This window comes from the organism of the source record quoted next, unplaced genomic scaffold (assembly GCF_019419815.1).
Source record: "Pyrus x bretschneideri cultivar Hongxiangsu unplaced genomic scaffold, Pyrus_bretschneideri_v1 Contig1, whole genome shotgun sequence".
Lineage (NCBI taxonomy): Eukaryota > Viridiplantae > Streptophyta > Magnoliopsida > Rosales > Rosaceae > Pyrus > Pyrus x bretschneideri.
Genome location: NW_025999390.1, coordinates 388,374 through 403,994, shown reverse-complemented (window position 1 = coordinate 403,994; position 15,621 = coordinate 388,374). Strand labels below are relative to the sequence as shown.

General features: G+C 39.4%; 3 protein-coding genes across 4 annotated transcripts; all 3 read left to right on the top strand.

Moving 5' to 3' along the window:
- The first annotated feature begins 368 nt into the window (after nucleotides 1-368).
- On the top strand, nucleotides 369-2,548 carry LOC103927599 (prostaglandin E synthase 2-like). 2 transcript variants are annotated; one of them, XM_009336539.3, is made up of 6 exons: nucleotides 369-811; nucleotides 976-1,110; nucleotides 1,201-1,276; nucleotides 1,441-1,535; nucleotides 1,920-2,087; nucleotides 2,181-2,548. In XM_009336539.3, the coding sequence occupies exons 1-6, from the start codon at nucleotides 475-477 to the stop codon at nucleotides 2,339-2,341; spliced, it is 972 nt and encodes a 323-aa protein (XP_009334814.2). In that variant the 5' UTR covers nucleotides 369-474; the 3' UTR covers nucleotides 2,342-2,548. The 2 variants fall into 2 exon arrangements, with proteins under 2 accessions (XP_009334814.2, XP_048433243.1); XM_048577286.1 differs by lacking the exon at nucleotides 1,441-1,535 and having other exon boundaries at nucleotides 1,930-2,087.
- Nucleotides 2,549-3,212: 664 nt separating this feature from the next.
- Nucleotides 3,213-5,425, top strand: LOC103927608 (probable BOI-related E3 ubiquitin-protein ligase 2). Its single transcript, XM_009336548.3, has 2 exons — nucleotides 3,213-4,323; nucleotides 4,600-5,425. The coding sequence occupies exons 1-2, from the start codon at nucleotides 3,979-3,981 to the stop codon at nucleotides 5,110-5,112; spliced, it is 858 nt and encodes a 285-aa protein (XP_009334823.2). The 5' UTR covers nucleotides 3,213-3,978; the 3' UTR covers nucleotides 5,113-5,425.
- A 2,024-nt stretch (nucleotides 5,426-7,449) lies between these two features.
- LOC103927616 (protein FREE1) lies at nucleotides 7,450-11,817 on the top strand. Its single transcript, XM_009336560.3, has 10 exons — nucleotides 7,450-8,521; nucleotides 8,760-8,846; nucleotides 8,960-9,091; nucleotides 9,877-10,008; nucleotides 10,158-10,223; nucleotides 10,307-10,417; nucleotides 10,677-10,769; nucleotides 10,975-11,008; nucleotides 11,248-11,318; nucleotides 11,459-11,817. The coding sequence occupies exons 1-10, from the start codon at nucleotides 7,598-7,600 to the stop codon at nucleotides 11,534-11,536; spliced, it is 1,728 nt and encodes a 575-aa protein (XP_009334835.1). The 5' UTR covers nucleotides 7,450-7,597; the 3' UTR covers nucleotides 11,537-11,817.
- The last annotated feature ends 3,804 nt before the right edge of the window (nucleotides 11,818-15,621 follow it).

The window sequence follows — 15,621 nt, the reverse complement described above, 5'->3', positions numbered from 1 at the left end:
ATGGAGCGGGAGCAAAGATGCCATCGGATGGAAATAAGGAGGAAGAAGAAGGAGACGGAGAGGTTATAATTTTGTGTTCCACGGATGTGGAACGAGTCGTTCCAGGGGAGTGAGGTGGAACGAAAATTCACCCAAAACTCGTTCTGTGGAACAGCTCGTTCCACCCGTTTTAGGCGCACCAAACGTGGGACGGAACGCCTTGTCCCACTCTATTCCGTCCCGTCCCATGTACCAAACGGTACCTAAAGTTTCTTTTTTTTAATAAGACGGGCTCCACCTTTGGGTTTACAAGTTTAATACCAATTATACCCTCAAACAAAAAACGATTTTTTCGGATTTGCATGTACTTGCCGACACCAAAACCCTGATTAAACCCAAACAGGGCTCTTCCATTTCAACGAAACCCAAAAGTTCGAGACTTGCGACTTCGCGAGGAACGAGAGAGCGACTACAGTGGTCCGAGATTCGTACACCATGAGAAGGGTTAACGGAATCGCTTTCCTCACCAGAGTAGCCATTTCTATGGGCGGCGCCACCACAACCACCTCCGCAACTCAACACCGCCTGGTTCACGCAGCGATGTTGAGCACGTGCTCGAATTCGAATCCGTTGTGGTTCACACAGAGGCTCGGCGATCGCTTCGGCCTATCGAAACCCTCCTCTGTGCCTCGCTGCGCGGGAGGGCACATGTGCTTCTCGGCAAACGCCGCCGCGTCTGCGGCTCAGGAGGTGCACCCCCACGTGAAGTCCCTCCCCCAAGACGTCGTGCTCTACCAATACGAAGCTTGCCCTTTCTGCAATAAGGTTAGAGGTAAACTATCTCGAATTCATATCTGAAGATGAAATTATCCAACTTTCCTTCCTAATTTGGTTACTCCCAGTCTTTATACAAGATTTCGATCCTAGGATTCTACTTTCGCTTTCGATTTTATGCTCTTTGATTGCTTTAGCCGATGAATTTCTTCTGTATCATAGCCTTCTTGGATTACTATAACATTCCGTACAAAGTTATGGAGGTTAACCCCATCAACAAGAAAGAGATTGAATGGTCTGATTACAAGATGGTGCCGACCTTGAAAGTCGACGGCGAACAGATGGTTGATTCTTCAGGTCTTTGGACATTTTGTCACTTCCCTATAGTGTGTCTTATTTCAAGTTGATTTTGTATTTTTTTTAATTCGTTATGTTTTGTATTCACAGATATAATTGATAAGCTACACCGAAGGATCAATCCTGAAAACACCTTGAATAGCGAAGAAGAAAAGAAATGGCGTCGGTAAGTTTTTGCTTCCACTATTTTGTAAACCTTTTTTTTTTTTGCATAGATACTACAAGAGATATCTCTTGCAGTGACTAGATTTCCTTTTTAATACTTGTATTTGTTAGGTGTTGTGATCACGGGACTTTTGGCACGATAATAACTGGTTAACTGTGATGTAGGTGGGTGGATAAACGTTTAGTACATGTTTTATCACTAAACTTATATCGAACTGTTTCGGAGGCTTTCGAGTCATTTGACTACATCACCAGTCGTGGAATGGTATTGCACTACATCGTTACTGAATTATCTCTCTTTATTAACGTCCCATATCGTCAATTATAGAGAATGCTCCAAATGTATGTGGAAGCTCAATTTCTTCTCATTGTGAGTAACTAGAGTTGTCTTAAACCTTCAGTAACAGATACTCCTAAACTATCACTAGGACATAGTTAAGTTCCAACCTTAAAAATCTGTTTCAGTTTGCATTGCCTTCATTCTCAAAACAATTTTGCACCTGTGCTCCCTTGCGGTTGCAGAGGCTTTGGATGTTCCTAATTAAACCCCGCTTACCATTCTAATTTTAGGAAATACAGGCTCCTTCCCCTAGAAGTGCTGGATTTATGCTAGCATTAGTTCTTTTAAAATCTCGGACATGCAGGAAATTTCAGTTTATATGAAAGGATGGTAGCAAAGTACGCTGGAGCTGCTGCTACGTATTTTGTGTCAAAGAAACTAAAGAAGAGACACAACATTACTGATGAACGTGCAGCCTTGTATGGAGCTGCAGAAACATGGGTGGATGCTCTTAAAGGCAGACAATTTCTTGGTAATGTTTCTTGTTAAATATTGTATACTATTAAGCAAGACTTATTTTATGATCGAAACTGTGAATTTACCGGATGATCTTGTCTTTGAACAGGTGGATCAAATCCTAATTTGGCCGATCTTGCTGTATTTGGTGTTTTGAGGCCTATTCGGCACCTTAAATCTGGCAAAGATATGGTGGAGAACACGCGGATCGGTGAATGGTATACTCGAATGGAAAGTGCTGTGGGAGAGCCTGCCAGAGTCGGAGTCTGAAGGTGGAACTTATTTGTTGCTTCAGATATCATGGATAAATGACATCCCTTGAACTTTACCTAGTATGTTACTGGTAATATGCATCATGAGATATTCAGACTTCGCATCAAGTTTTTTTTTTTTAATAATTATTTTAGGATATGAGTTGTTATGGTTGATCTTGTTATTAAAATATACAAATAAAAAGAAAATCTGTCAAATTATTTCTTTCGGTGTTGTCGACCATATAATAATTGTCGTCAATATCATTTTTGTCGGATTATATTTCACATGATGAAATGTTTCTACATCTTCATTTACTTTCCACCAAGAGCTCTATTGAAAAGCATTTTGACTCAACAATTATGTAATTGAAGTGTCAATAATATCAATATAAATATGACGTTGATGATAAATGATGTGTCAATATGTTTGTTGATATTGAGTTGTTGGATGTGATATACTTGTCGATCTTGAATAATCTTATAAAACATATGATCAAGCGGCCTGATCAAAGATTATCCTATCGTGAGAGTAGTTTGGCACTTGATGTAGGTTTATTATGCAAAACCGTGAGCAGCTTAAGCATGGTTCTCGCACGAAGATTGTAGTAGCTGCGTGGCAAGCCCTGCTCACCGCCATTCAACACATGTGTCTGCTTTTAGTGCATGCAGGACTATGTCCACGCATTAACACTATTCCTCGTTAATTTCTTCGTTTTTATAGATCATATGATGATGTTATCTACATTATTTTTTTAAACACATTATTAATTTTTGTTATTTGATTTTTTTCAATTCATTTAATCTGACAGTCGAAAATTGAAGAAATATGTAACAAATAAAATGAGTGTAAATAACGGCGCTCAAAAATAAATTATGACATGTTAGTAAATTATTATTTATATTTTACAAATTATAACAATAAACAAATATTAATGCAACATGTAAAAGAAGTGTGAATTGAATTGGCAGAAATTTATAAAAATAGGAAATAGGAAAAAGATAGAAATGCTATTCTTCAGCCTTTCCCAATGACCAAACTGACAATTTCTCCAATCTCTCTGATTCTCTCAATCTCCTCCCCCTCTCCCTCTCCCTCTCCCTCTTCATAACTTCTGACCCTTTCCCGTCTCTCAATTGAGAGTGAATCTCTCTCTCTCTCTCACTTTCTTTATGAAATCTCTGACCCGATCATTCTGCGACCCTTCTGTCACCAAATCTGGATGTGTACGTCGTAGTTTCCCGCCACCCCCACTTCTCTATGCCATTAAATGCTTCCATTGGTTTTCAAGCCTTTTGGGATTTTGGGCAACAGAGAAAAAGACTCCCAAAGCTCTTAACTTTCTTTATTATTAACCTTTTTTAGTTCCTTAATTAGCATTAATTAATCACATTAAGAAAGATTTGTCCGTTTCCTCTCTCTATATATAAACCACTCATTCAGATAGACCAGAAACTCAAAGCAACAAGGAAGGCAAAGGTTATGCCAATAGAGAGAGAGAGAGAGAGAGAGAGAGAAGGGGTCATGCATGTTTTCTGATGTAACAAGAACATTAAACCCTCCAGCTTTTCCAAACCTGCCCCATTTTGTTTCGTATTAAAAAGTCCCATGAAATATGTGAAGGCAAAAGATTAAGGTTGTGCAGAGGAAAAAATATGGCAGTTCAGGCACAAAGTTTGTACTTTTCTGAAGATTGGTCGGCGGCGGCGGCGGCGGCGCTGCCCCACCCTGTTTCCGGCCTCGATGACATTTTTTCCGGCATTCCGAGCCCTCAGCCCCCTGCCGTTCCCCCTCCTCATCATCACTTTCACCTCCGTCTTCCAGCGGCTCAGAATCAGAGTCAGACTTTAAATACGACGGGCTTTGATTTCTGCAACCAGTTAGGATCTTCGGTTTCGCCTTCCACTTTCAATAGCTTTCCCCCAACACAGTTCGCGGAAAACTTAGGGGCGCAGATGGACTTGCAAAGGCACGAGCTTGACTGCATTATTCAATTGCAGGTGATTATTATTGGTGTTAATTTTCTTTAAATTTCCTTCATAGGTTTCCTTTATTTTTCACGGTGACTGTTGGGTTAATTTTATTATTGCATCACTCTCAGAATTTCAAATAAAACAAGAACAAGGATTCAATTTTTTGTTCGTTTTTCTCAAATAATCACTTAATATCATTAGACTTGAAAAAGAAAAAAAAACGCTCTTTGTAATTTTTTTTTAGTGAAAACGTTTGTAAATAACGGATATTTTTTCCTCATTTATTTATTTCTTGAAAAACAGAGTGAAAAGCTGAAGTTTGCATTGCAAGAGCAGAGGAAGCAACAGCTAGCAGCTCTATTGAGCAACCTAGAATCCAGAACGTTAAATTTACTTAGGCAGAAAGAAGACCAGTTAAGACAGGCAACCAAGAAAACGATGGAGCTCCAGGACTGCCTGAGAAAAGCGGAGATGGAAAGCGACACTTGGCAGCGGGTGGCGAAAGCGAACGAAACAATGGTGATGGGCCTAAACAACGCGCTCGAGGAGGCCAGAGAGCGACTGGTTCTGGTCAGCAGCGAAGCGGACGACGCAGAGTCCTGCTGTGAAAACAGAGTAGCAATTATGGAGGAAGACCAATTGGAAGAAGCGAAATGGAGAAAGTTGGTTTGCAAAAGCTGCCACGCGCGGAGCTCGTGCGTGCTTTTTCTGCCGTGCAGGCATCTCTGTTCGTGCAGATTCTGTGAAGGATTTCTTGGATTTTGCCCCGTTTGTGATTCCGCCAAGGAGGCAAGCATGGAGGTCTTTTTTGTCTAGCATGGAAAAGTGCCAAGCAAAAAGTGCTTCCAAAATAGCATCAATATTTAGTTGTACTCTTGTGAATCATGATGCCTTTTGCTAATTCTCCATTTTGGCTGGTCCTTTCATCATACATCGGTGTATAGCAATTCTGGGAAAAGGTTGTGGAGATTCGAAGGATGTTGTAATTGTGTTTGTTCATTGTATGTCGTATCGTTAGAAATTATTAAAAATTAAAAATTAAATATAAATAGTATCTAACGAAAATTGATCGCACGATGTACGATGAACAAATTCGATTACAAGACCTTCTGAATTCCTAGGAAATGGATTCTCGCTTGATCATTTTTTGTAAATTTGCTTTTTAGGTTGAATTTTAGATTCATTTGTCAAATTTTATAATATTTTTCAACATGTATTTGATCGTTAATTTACGCTATTAATGTTTATATATTTATGATATTTATGCGACTAGTGTACAGTATGTTTGCGTTTTCAAGTATTGAATTTCATGATCACCTTTAGGATACATCCCTAAATAAAGTAATGTATATTATACGTTTTATGTGTGTTAGAATTTTCAATCTTTGGATATGCGGTCGATTTGTACTAAAAGGAGAGGAGTTGCCTATACATTCTTTTTTTAGGTAAAAGAGAGGAGTTGCCTATATATTCAATATGCCATCGTTATATTTTTAGACCAACTAAGCATGGTTTAGGGATGTCTCTCCCAAAAGAGAGAATCTTGGCTTTATAATTATTTACCTGATTTGGGTTGGAATCTCAGAGGATATGATGCTGGGAGGAGCGTGCATGCTTTTTTTTTATTGTGTCACAAGAAAGCCAGCTCTCTCTCTCTCTCTCTCTCTCTCTGTTTATATAGGCGTAAACAGAGAGCGTACGGCTCCAAACCTACAACTGACAAAAGGGAAATATGAAAATTTTGGCGTTTGTATTTAAAAGATTACACGGACTGCAACTGTCACCACCGCCACTTTTTGGTATCATAATCTTTTGTTTTTTTTCTCTGCTTTCAATGAAGCTTGACCATTCGGAAATGACACGAGAGTCGTCGTTGAAAGAAGCAAACTTCGCAAACGCAGCAGCTCAGCTTCAGATGCTGCAAACAAAACGATGCCTTATTGTTTTCTCACAATGTCTTTTGTATAAAAAGAACTCGCATGCAATGATCAACTGTCGTGTGAGAGAATTAATGGACTTTTTCGAGAAGGGAGATCTGCTTCTTCTGCTCCTGGTTCTTGTCGTGCATGGAAAATCTCAACGCTGATTTTTTGTACTTTTTTCTTTCCCTCAGTAAAATAATTAATCTCAAAGAGCAGAAGAGTCGACAGAAGAAGATGGGCACCACTCACCCGGTCAGACAGCGACTGATCTGGCCGAGAGTCTTCCTTCCTCATTTCAACTGGCTGAGAACCGTGTTCCATTCCTCCCTGCAACATGATTCCATGAAATCCCATTCCTACTAAGCTTTTCGTGTGTTCAACGTCGTGATCACGGAGCCTTTAGTTTTAGGGAACATTGAACAAGAAGGTCTGCATATTTACTTTATTGGTTCAGCTTTAAGAGCTTGCTTTCTACTTTTGGACAAAGTAACGAATTGTGGCGTAATGTTATTAATTTAATCGTTAATGAACGAAATATATAATATCAAATTATTTTTCATAACTAATTAATAGTGATGGGAATGAGACAATTCATTATAATCTAAGCAATATTTTTTAACTTAACCAAGTAACATGAACACGTGCCATTCAGTATTACGATTTGGTAATATTCTTCTTTGTTTAGAAATGAGAGGTCTTAGGTTCGAATATCGTTGATGGCGAATTCGATACCAAATTAAGTTGCCCATTGTGTGGTTTAGTCGAACTCCCACTCTATCTAGTGTAAAAATATAGATATACTAAAAAAAAAAAAAAACAAAAAAGTAACACGAAACACCTATGACTGTTTTATTTGATGCACAAGGAAATTTGCTTCGATGATACGAAGGAAACAAACATTCCACTCAAAACCAATTGGTTATGCAAAGTGACCCTACTCCTTTCTACATTAGGGAACACGCATACAAGGTCTAAGTTCACTAAGAACAAAAGTAATTAACCCATTGTGAAACTAAGCTCACCCCTATTTCTTAATGTATATAATATCGTTTGGTAAAAAAAAAAATCCTCTCTTAAGTGGGCTCACTTTAAATCTGCTCGTAAATGAAAATGTGAAATCGGGCCCATTAGACCTCAAAACTTGAAATACGAAAAAAGTGAGATCAGCCCATTTGTATTTTCTGATTGTTTCTGGATTACATCGAAACGTCCCCTTAAACTTATTCATAACCACACGCAAGACCGTTTGTTAGTTAAGGCCTTGTTGTCGCCAAACGCAGAGAAACGCCCAGCGCAACCGCATTTTTTTATTCCGCCTCCGCCTCCGCCTTCTCTTCCTCCTCTCTCTGAAACGACCTCGTCGCGATCTGCGATCAGCGATGCAAAACGGGGATTACTCGTCCGCTCCGTATTACCAGTACCCACCTCCACATCAAAACCCTAACCCTATCCCCAACCCCGCCGATCACCACCACAACCCCTACGCCTCCGCACCGCCCTTCACCTCCTCCGATTACTCACCTTATTCCCAATCTTACCCCCCGTATTCTCTGAATCCCGATCCTGCCCCTCCCACCGCTCCTTCCTACGCCCCTCCCCCTCCAATCTCCAATCCCAATTTGCAAACCTTCAATCCCACGCCACAGCCGCCTTCTTCTTTCCCTCCGTTCGAGACCCATTCCCCCTATCAACCGCCGCCACAGCAGCAACCTTATCAACCACCGTACGAATATAACCAATCGGCTCCCAGTTACGCCACTTTGCCGCCCTCGATTCCCGCCAACCCTAACCCTAATTCCAATCCCTCCTCTCCATTTTCGTCCGTTTACCAGAGCCCGTTTTCTCAGCCTCCACCTTCGGTGCTGCCTGTATATGAAAATTCTTACGAGAATTCTCTGAAATTTGATCACGGCGGTGGTTCCGGCGGCTCCTATTTAGATGATAGGTATGGGGGATACAACCGGACCCGAACCGATTTGGGATCGGATCCATATGGGAAGCGGTATGATGCAGGTCTCGATGCGGGGTACGGCGACGGTGTTTATGCTTACGGAGGTGACAAGGTGGAGCCGTATGGAGCTCGTGGCACTGCACCCAAGTCTTCAAGCTCGACTTTGTTTGATGATTACGGAAGGTCGATCAGTGTCCCATCTGGGAAAAATACGCCGGTGAGCTCGACCAAGATCGTCCGGGCAGTACCCAAGGTCGATACTCAAGAGGATGCAAAGAGTGGTGTGCAGAAGTTTCGGGTCAAGCTGTTGGCTGAAAGTGGAGGGCAGAGCACCATGGATGTCCTTTGCCAGGTATGTACAGGGAGATACTGCGTTCTATTTAAGTCCAAGCTTAAATTTTATAGAAGCATTAATTACTTAGTTATCCTTGTGTTTACTGTGATTGGATTTTCACACTGTTAATTTTCACTTGTGATTGTGTTGGAGCGGGAACGGATTAGTTTCGTTATGTCGTTCAATATACTATGGATTTCGATGATCATCTTTTGATTTTTTAAGTAAGATTTGCCGATTCTAAATTCTTATTCAGATTGGTTTAGATGGTATCCGCATGCTTGATCCTGCTACCAGTCGGACATTGAGAATATATCCCCTCGAGACCGTTACAAGATGTGATGTAAGTTCAATTTATTTTAGCATCAAGTTCGTTAGGGAACTGTTAATTTAGGAGCTGTTAAGTTATGGACTGAGGTATAAGTGATTTGTATGTTTATTTTCCTTCTCATGCAGAAAACCGACTCATCTACTTTTGCCTTTTGGTCAAAGAGCTCTGTGGATATTGAGCCAAGGCGTATTAGATTGCAGTCAAATAGTTACACTACCAACACCCTTTTGGATACGGTGACTGCTGCAACTGTACAGGTTGGAAACTAGGGAATTTTGCCTTTCCCCTTGCCCTAAAAGAATAATGGTTCCCCTTCTTTATTGACAACGTGTGATTAGGGCCTAGGTGATGCTTTCCTTGTTTCTGCACCTGTTATTTGACATGTTGTTATGTAGTAAGTATAAACATTGATACTTGTTTTAGATGCTTGTGATGCTTTGGATCTATGTAAAAGTTTCAGAAGGTGGGTGGGATTTTTCGTTTCGTGTTTCAGTTATATATGTGTTTGTCTTGAGTAGGGTGGTAAACTACATAGATTGACTTATGTGTCTGAACTTTTAGATTCATTTTGATCAAATAGGCATGAGCAGTCTACGTACATGAGGGGTATGGTTTCATTTTGAAGTAAAGCCAGCTGATTTGTCTGTGCATAAGTGCATTGATATCAAATGTGTTCCTTCGATGCCTAGTCTCTAATGATATCTACTGGACATATTTGCAATTCCATGTACTGGTTGGTTTCAAGCGTTCATAATTGGGAAAATGAAATCTCTATCATTTAGTTTGGAACTTAGTGAATTTTGTTATCAACATCTTTTTGGCCTTCTTATACTGAAAATGGAAATATGAACTTACCGTATGTATATGTTGATATTATGATTGGATGGTTACGTCTTTATAAAATTATATGCTTTTATTGAAGATCTGAATGGTGCATAATATGGTTCATATTATGTCCTCAAGACTATGGTTAACCTTATCTTAGAGATTTTGAATGTTGATTACATTTAGTGATGTATTGTTCTTACCTCTTGTAACTCAGCTTAAGGAAATGGGTGGAAGAATAAAGCCTACGGAATCCATAAGGTCAAGTGAACAGTCTACAGAGAGAAAGAAAGGATTAACCGATTGGATGAACATTATTAAACCGGGAAATGAGGAGAAAGATCATTGGGTAATATTAACCTGCCTCCCTTCCCCTTTTGTTTTCTTCGTAGAATGATATAAATGTGGTAGTGCCACCTTTCAACACAGCATTTCTTTTAGCAAGTAATAATATAATCTTGCTCTACTCTTATTTATTTCATTACTGCTGGTTCTTAGGTCCCCGATGAAGCAGTTACAAAATGCACGGCGTGTCGGACAGATTTTGGGGCTTTTAACCGCAGGGTATGTCTAAATTTAATGCGGCATTCTTCATTGTTTGTTCATGTTCTCTTCATTTGCACTTATGGATTTCTCCCCCATTTTAGCATCACTGTCGGAACTGTGGAGACATTTTCTGCGACAAGTGTACCCATGGCAGAATTGCCTTAACTGCTGAGGAGAATGCTCCGCAGGTTCGAGTTTGTGACCGTTGCATGGTACGTCTCTAAGCTGCTTTAGGGTTTATCACTGTCAGTTGATCATATTATTCGAAATACATGAGTAGTAAGTCAGTAGAAGGGTATGGAGAGGACTGAAGATTCTGTTTTATATTTTCAGTATTTCTAATGTCCTTGTCCTTATGTTGTGGACTAGACAATACAAAATGGTTTGGTTTCTTTTTTTCTTTTATCATGTTCGTGTGCCATATAATTCTGGTGGAATCAAGATTTCATTTGGTGTCATTATCCTTTGCAGGCTGAAGTGACCCAGAGGCTCAGTAATGCTAAGGAAGCATCTAGTAAACCTGCAGGACTTCATAGTCACGAGGATCTTGCCAAGAAGCTTCAGGTGATTTCGGTGTTCGTCTTTCGCTTCTACCAGACCAATCTGCTCTTAATTGACATTATGTTTTCCACGAAAGTGGAATTTATTTTGAATATAGAAGCTGAATTTCTTTTGAAGTCTCAGTACATGCATTTTTTTATACATGCCTGTTGTGCGTGTTCACCCTTCCCTTTTTTCGTCCTAAATTCATTTTATTTATTTTGAATAGGAGGAGTTGGAAAGGAATCGCAAGGAATCTTCAGGTAATTTCTTTGCATTTTAAGATTAGCTGTTGGAAATATGAGTAGACCCTCCATTGAAAGGAATTTTTTATGTCTTTTAAATTTTTTGGACAATCTTGTGCATGTTCAATGTCTGAGTTCAGTCAGTTGGGTTAGTTTTGTAACATTTAAATATTAGCTTAGGAGCCAATAAAAAAAAAATATTAGCTTTGGAGCTAGAAGCTATATGAACGTAAACCGTTTGCATGTCCATTCCTCAGGTTCAAAGTCTGATGGATCTGGAAGGAGAATGAGAGAAGTTGCCTGTCCTACATGTACGGTCCACTTGCAGGTAATATATTATATAGAAGTTCAACTGATTTTGAAGTGAAGATTAGACCTCACCCTTATGTAGCGTTTGTGGAGTAGTAGTAGTGTGCATGTTTATATTTTTTTGTGTATGCGGTGATGGAATTACTGGAATTGTTGCAGGTTCAAGTTCCCAGCACGGGGTCGGAGACCATTGAGTGTGGGGTTTGCCAGAATCCATTTCTTGTGAGTGCTCATTGATTCGAAAACAGATTCTCACGACGGCACTCAATTGTTATTTATGAAGTTTCTCGGTTCAATTTGTTTTATTGGATTGCTTATATTTCCTAATAATTTGGAAGAGCTTTTGCGGGTGTCGGTGTTTTTCTGGATTGTTGTGTGACCAGATTGGCTGCTGCTTTCTGCTGTTTTAGAGTGTATATTAAGATTTTTCCTTGTAAGCCCCATCAAACAGACTCTTGCCTTTTTTAGGGAAATTGATGTTCATATAATTACTTATATATCAAATACTTGATGCTCCACTTGTGTATGTGTAATGGTTCATCAGTGTTCACCTTTGTTTGCGAGTCTGTTGTGACCCTGTTTCATGAGAGAATGTGTCGCGTTTGCGGTCATTTGGTTCGTGATTACGATGTATTAACAAATGTATGAATTGAATGCCAATTTCCATTTGAACAACTTTTGTTAACAAAATGATTTTCTCGTGTTGCCGTAATCCGGCGGCCGTTGGATGTTTATGTCATGTATTTGAGATTTTGATGTGGTCATTACTTTGTCAAGCTGTTTATTTCTTAGTTACAAAATTAAGTCGGGTTAATTTAATAATTGTGTTGACTACAAAAATTACAAAACCTACGTGGCGCGCAGGCCGAGTAACTAATGAGCTAACTACGTCCTTCGGTTGAATGCGGGGCGTGCCAACTCGTCGGCCGAGCTCGGCCGAGGAGTAAAATGTGATGTTGTCGCGTTGGGCGCGCTATTGACTTCTGTATCTTGCGATTGCGCCGAGGAAGGAACACTCTCGGCCTCTGGGTTCTATAGCCTGAAGACAAGGCTACTAATTCTACGGAGTTCACAAGTCGTCGGACCCTGATTCGGTCACTGTGATTATATTCGTAAGAGTATAAGCACGCCGAATCGAGACCAAACTATATGGGCACAGGTACTCGAATGTGATGTATGTCTTGATGGTAAACGTAGTTCGGCCGTCTAAATGCCGAACCCTGAAACTCACTTGCGAGTATCCAATCATAAACTCACTCGGCGTCCAATACGCCGAGCAATGCGATCCGTAACACCCAACTATGCCGAAAAGGAAAAGGCTTAGTCAGATGATCTCCACCAACAAAGGTTCGAAAACCCTTCTCGGCCGAGACTTAGATAGATAATCGGTCGACCTCGACGCAGTGCTGTTTATCCAAACTGAAGATGTTTCTCGGTCGGCTGATTCTGCGGCAGCAGTGTTGTTTATCCAAACTGAAGGTGCTCACCGGTTGCTTCCACAGTGCTGTTTATCCAAACTGAAGGTGTGTCGGCAGGAAAAGAAAAGGAAAAATCTCAAGGTGTTTGAGAGGTTTTGCGCAGGGCAATTGTGTGCTGCTGTTCTAGGGTCCCCTCTATTGCGTGATTTCTTGTATTTATAGCACCTCGCTCCTTGAATCCCAATCTGATTTGGATTGGGAATCCTTGTCCCGTTTTACCTTTAACTCGAACAATCCTCGTCCTACTGGGATTCTGAATTCTCCCCCTTTTGAGGCTTTATCCCTTGCTGGTCGAGAATCCTGGTCGCACCAGGATTTCCTTGACCTTTCCTCATTTATCTGGACTACTTAAGATAGGATCTGGCCGACCCTACCAGCTGGTCTGGGTTCCATTATTTGGCCCATAGCATGTCATTACCTTGGGCCGAGCACATCTTGCTGCTCGGCCCAATCATAATATTTTGGGCCCAAACAAATTGGTAGAGACCATTACTCATGGAAGATACGCAGAGAAGGATGAAGAAATATCGAGGAGTCCACTTTAAACGAAAAGTTGGTGGTCGCGTCGTGAAATTCGAAATGTGACAGACGAAAATTAAGAATACCTTGAAAATAAAAATAGAGAAACGTTTAAGACTCTTAAAAATGACTTTTTATGGTTTCTTTACACGGCAAATGTTATACTGTGAGGTAATAAGGAGCCTATGAAGAGTTTTGATAAAATCTCCTTAACATTTCTCAAAAATATAATAAGAAAATTAATAAAAAGGGTTTGAAAATTTTGAGTTTTAACGATAAGTACAAAATAAAGAGTAAAGTGAATAGTACAAGGATTGACTTTTTAGTGTAAAAATATGATTTTTTGTTAAAGTGTATAGTATCGGGAGTGTTTCGTTAAAGTTCCCAAAAATAAAACTTGAAGAATATTGAGAAATTCTCCTTGGTATTTCCCAAAAAAATAATAACTTGAAGAATAATGTAGTTAGTGCTAAGTGTGGGATCATGATCCTCTCCTGAGCAAAGGGTGAGGATCCTCCTGACCAAGGCCATTGGGCCGTTGAATTTGTATCCAACGGCAACAAATAGGAGGCTCCTCTAAAATTTATAATAATTGTAATCATTGGATAAAATTTCAACGGCTTGATGGGTTTGGTCAAGAGGATCCTCATCCTTTGCTCAAGAAAGGATCCTGATCCCTAAGTGTGCCATCGCTTGCTACATGGTGGGCCTAATTAATATACTTTTTGAACAAAAAAGGGTATTGTTATTCATCATTTTTTTTACCTCTCACATACTTTTGCTAATTTTTATTCACTAATCTTCTTCAATTCATTTGCTCCGAATGCTAAAAATTAATAGAGATATGTGAGAAATAAAACTGTATGTGTTGATACTTGATAATACTATCCAAGGGCTCTGCTACCTGACTTGTCAACCAACGAGTAAACAACATTAACCCCCGGCATGGACAGAGGGAGGTAAGGCCCAGTGGGGGCACATGCCCCCTCTCATCAATTTTTTTTTTTCTTTTTACAAATTATTCAATTCATTATTGTCATTTTTTTGCTTTGCAGATTATTCAATTAATCATATTAAAATAGTGAAAATCCTCTTTTAGTTTTTAAATGCCCCTCCATCTTGTATATTTTTCTCACGCACTAATGTCTAAACCTTGTTGAGTTGCATGCATTTGGTTAATTAGTACAAATGAGGGTTAGATTGTCAACAATTAAAGACAAAATTAGACAATAGAGTAATAAAATTAGGCATTTTGTAATTAATTTTTTCAGCATTTGTAAAAGAACTAGCTTTATTTGTCCAAAAAATGAGCTCAAATTTTTTAAGGTGCCCCTCTTAATTAAATTTTTGGCTTCATCCCTGACCCCCGGTTAGGAGTTGGCATTAATACTTCGATGGTGACCATACAAATATGTCCATTACTTGCAAGTTAGATCAGACCATAATTTTGCTGAGGGTGATTTTCTAGTACGCTTAAGGCATCAGAAATTTTAATCGTTTCGTGATTAAGAATCTAATAACTAAGATTTAACGAGTAAAAACTTTGGTGTATAAGATACACATGAGTCTAAGAGAATTTTGGTAGGCTAACGATTGAATAAGACACTGGCTATTTTTCTTAAAAATTTAAGAGTTAAACATCACATTAACGAGTAAAACGTTTGTAACTCAAGTGATAAAGAGAACTTATTTAGAGATTCAGTGTTTAATAAATCCTCCTCCCTCAATGTCGGTCTATTAGAAAGAGAAAAACATGACAGCTTAATGAATAGGATTATGGTTAGTAGGTAAAATGTCAATTTCATAGTTTTTTAGTTGGTGCAATCCTACTGCTTTATAGATAAATTATTATACTCGAAACGATTTATGAATCGAACCAACAACTGCCGCTTGCAATTAATTTGGCGAGTAGTACGTGGACTGCACACCACCTAAAAATACAGGCTACAGCTGGGAGCCTGGGAGTTCTTTAATTTCCCTCCTTTTTTAGTTACAGAAAAACTGAAAAGGGAAATAATTAACTAATTGAATGGTTTTATTTTGCTTGCTTTCTTCGTCCTTTTAATTTTACAATTTTGTGAAAATTTAATTAATAAATAATTATGATGTTATATTCTTGCACCACCACCATGCATGGAATACGTAGACTGAAAACTCTTTCGGTTAATTCCCGAAGCGACGAACTGTACATATGTGGTTGATTCGAGGGATTTCCTTTTAAAGAAGGTAGCCAGCACCTGTCGTCATGAGAGAGGGCGGAAAGCCCGGGAGGTTTGTTTTTTATCGCTTTGACTGAGACGAAAATACCCTAATTTGGTGTAGTTT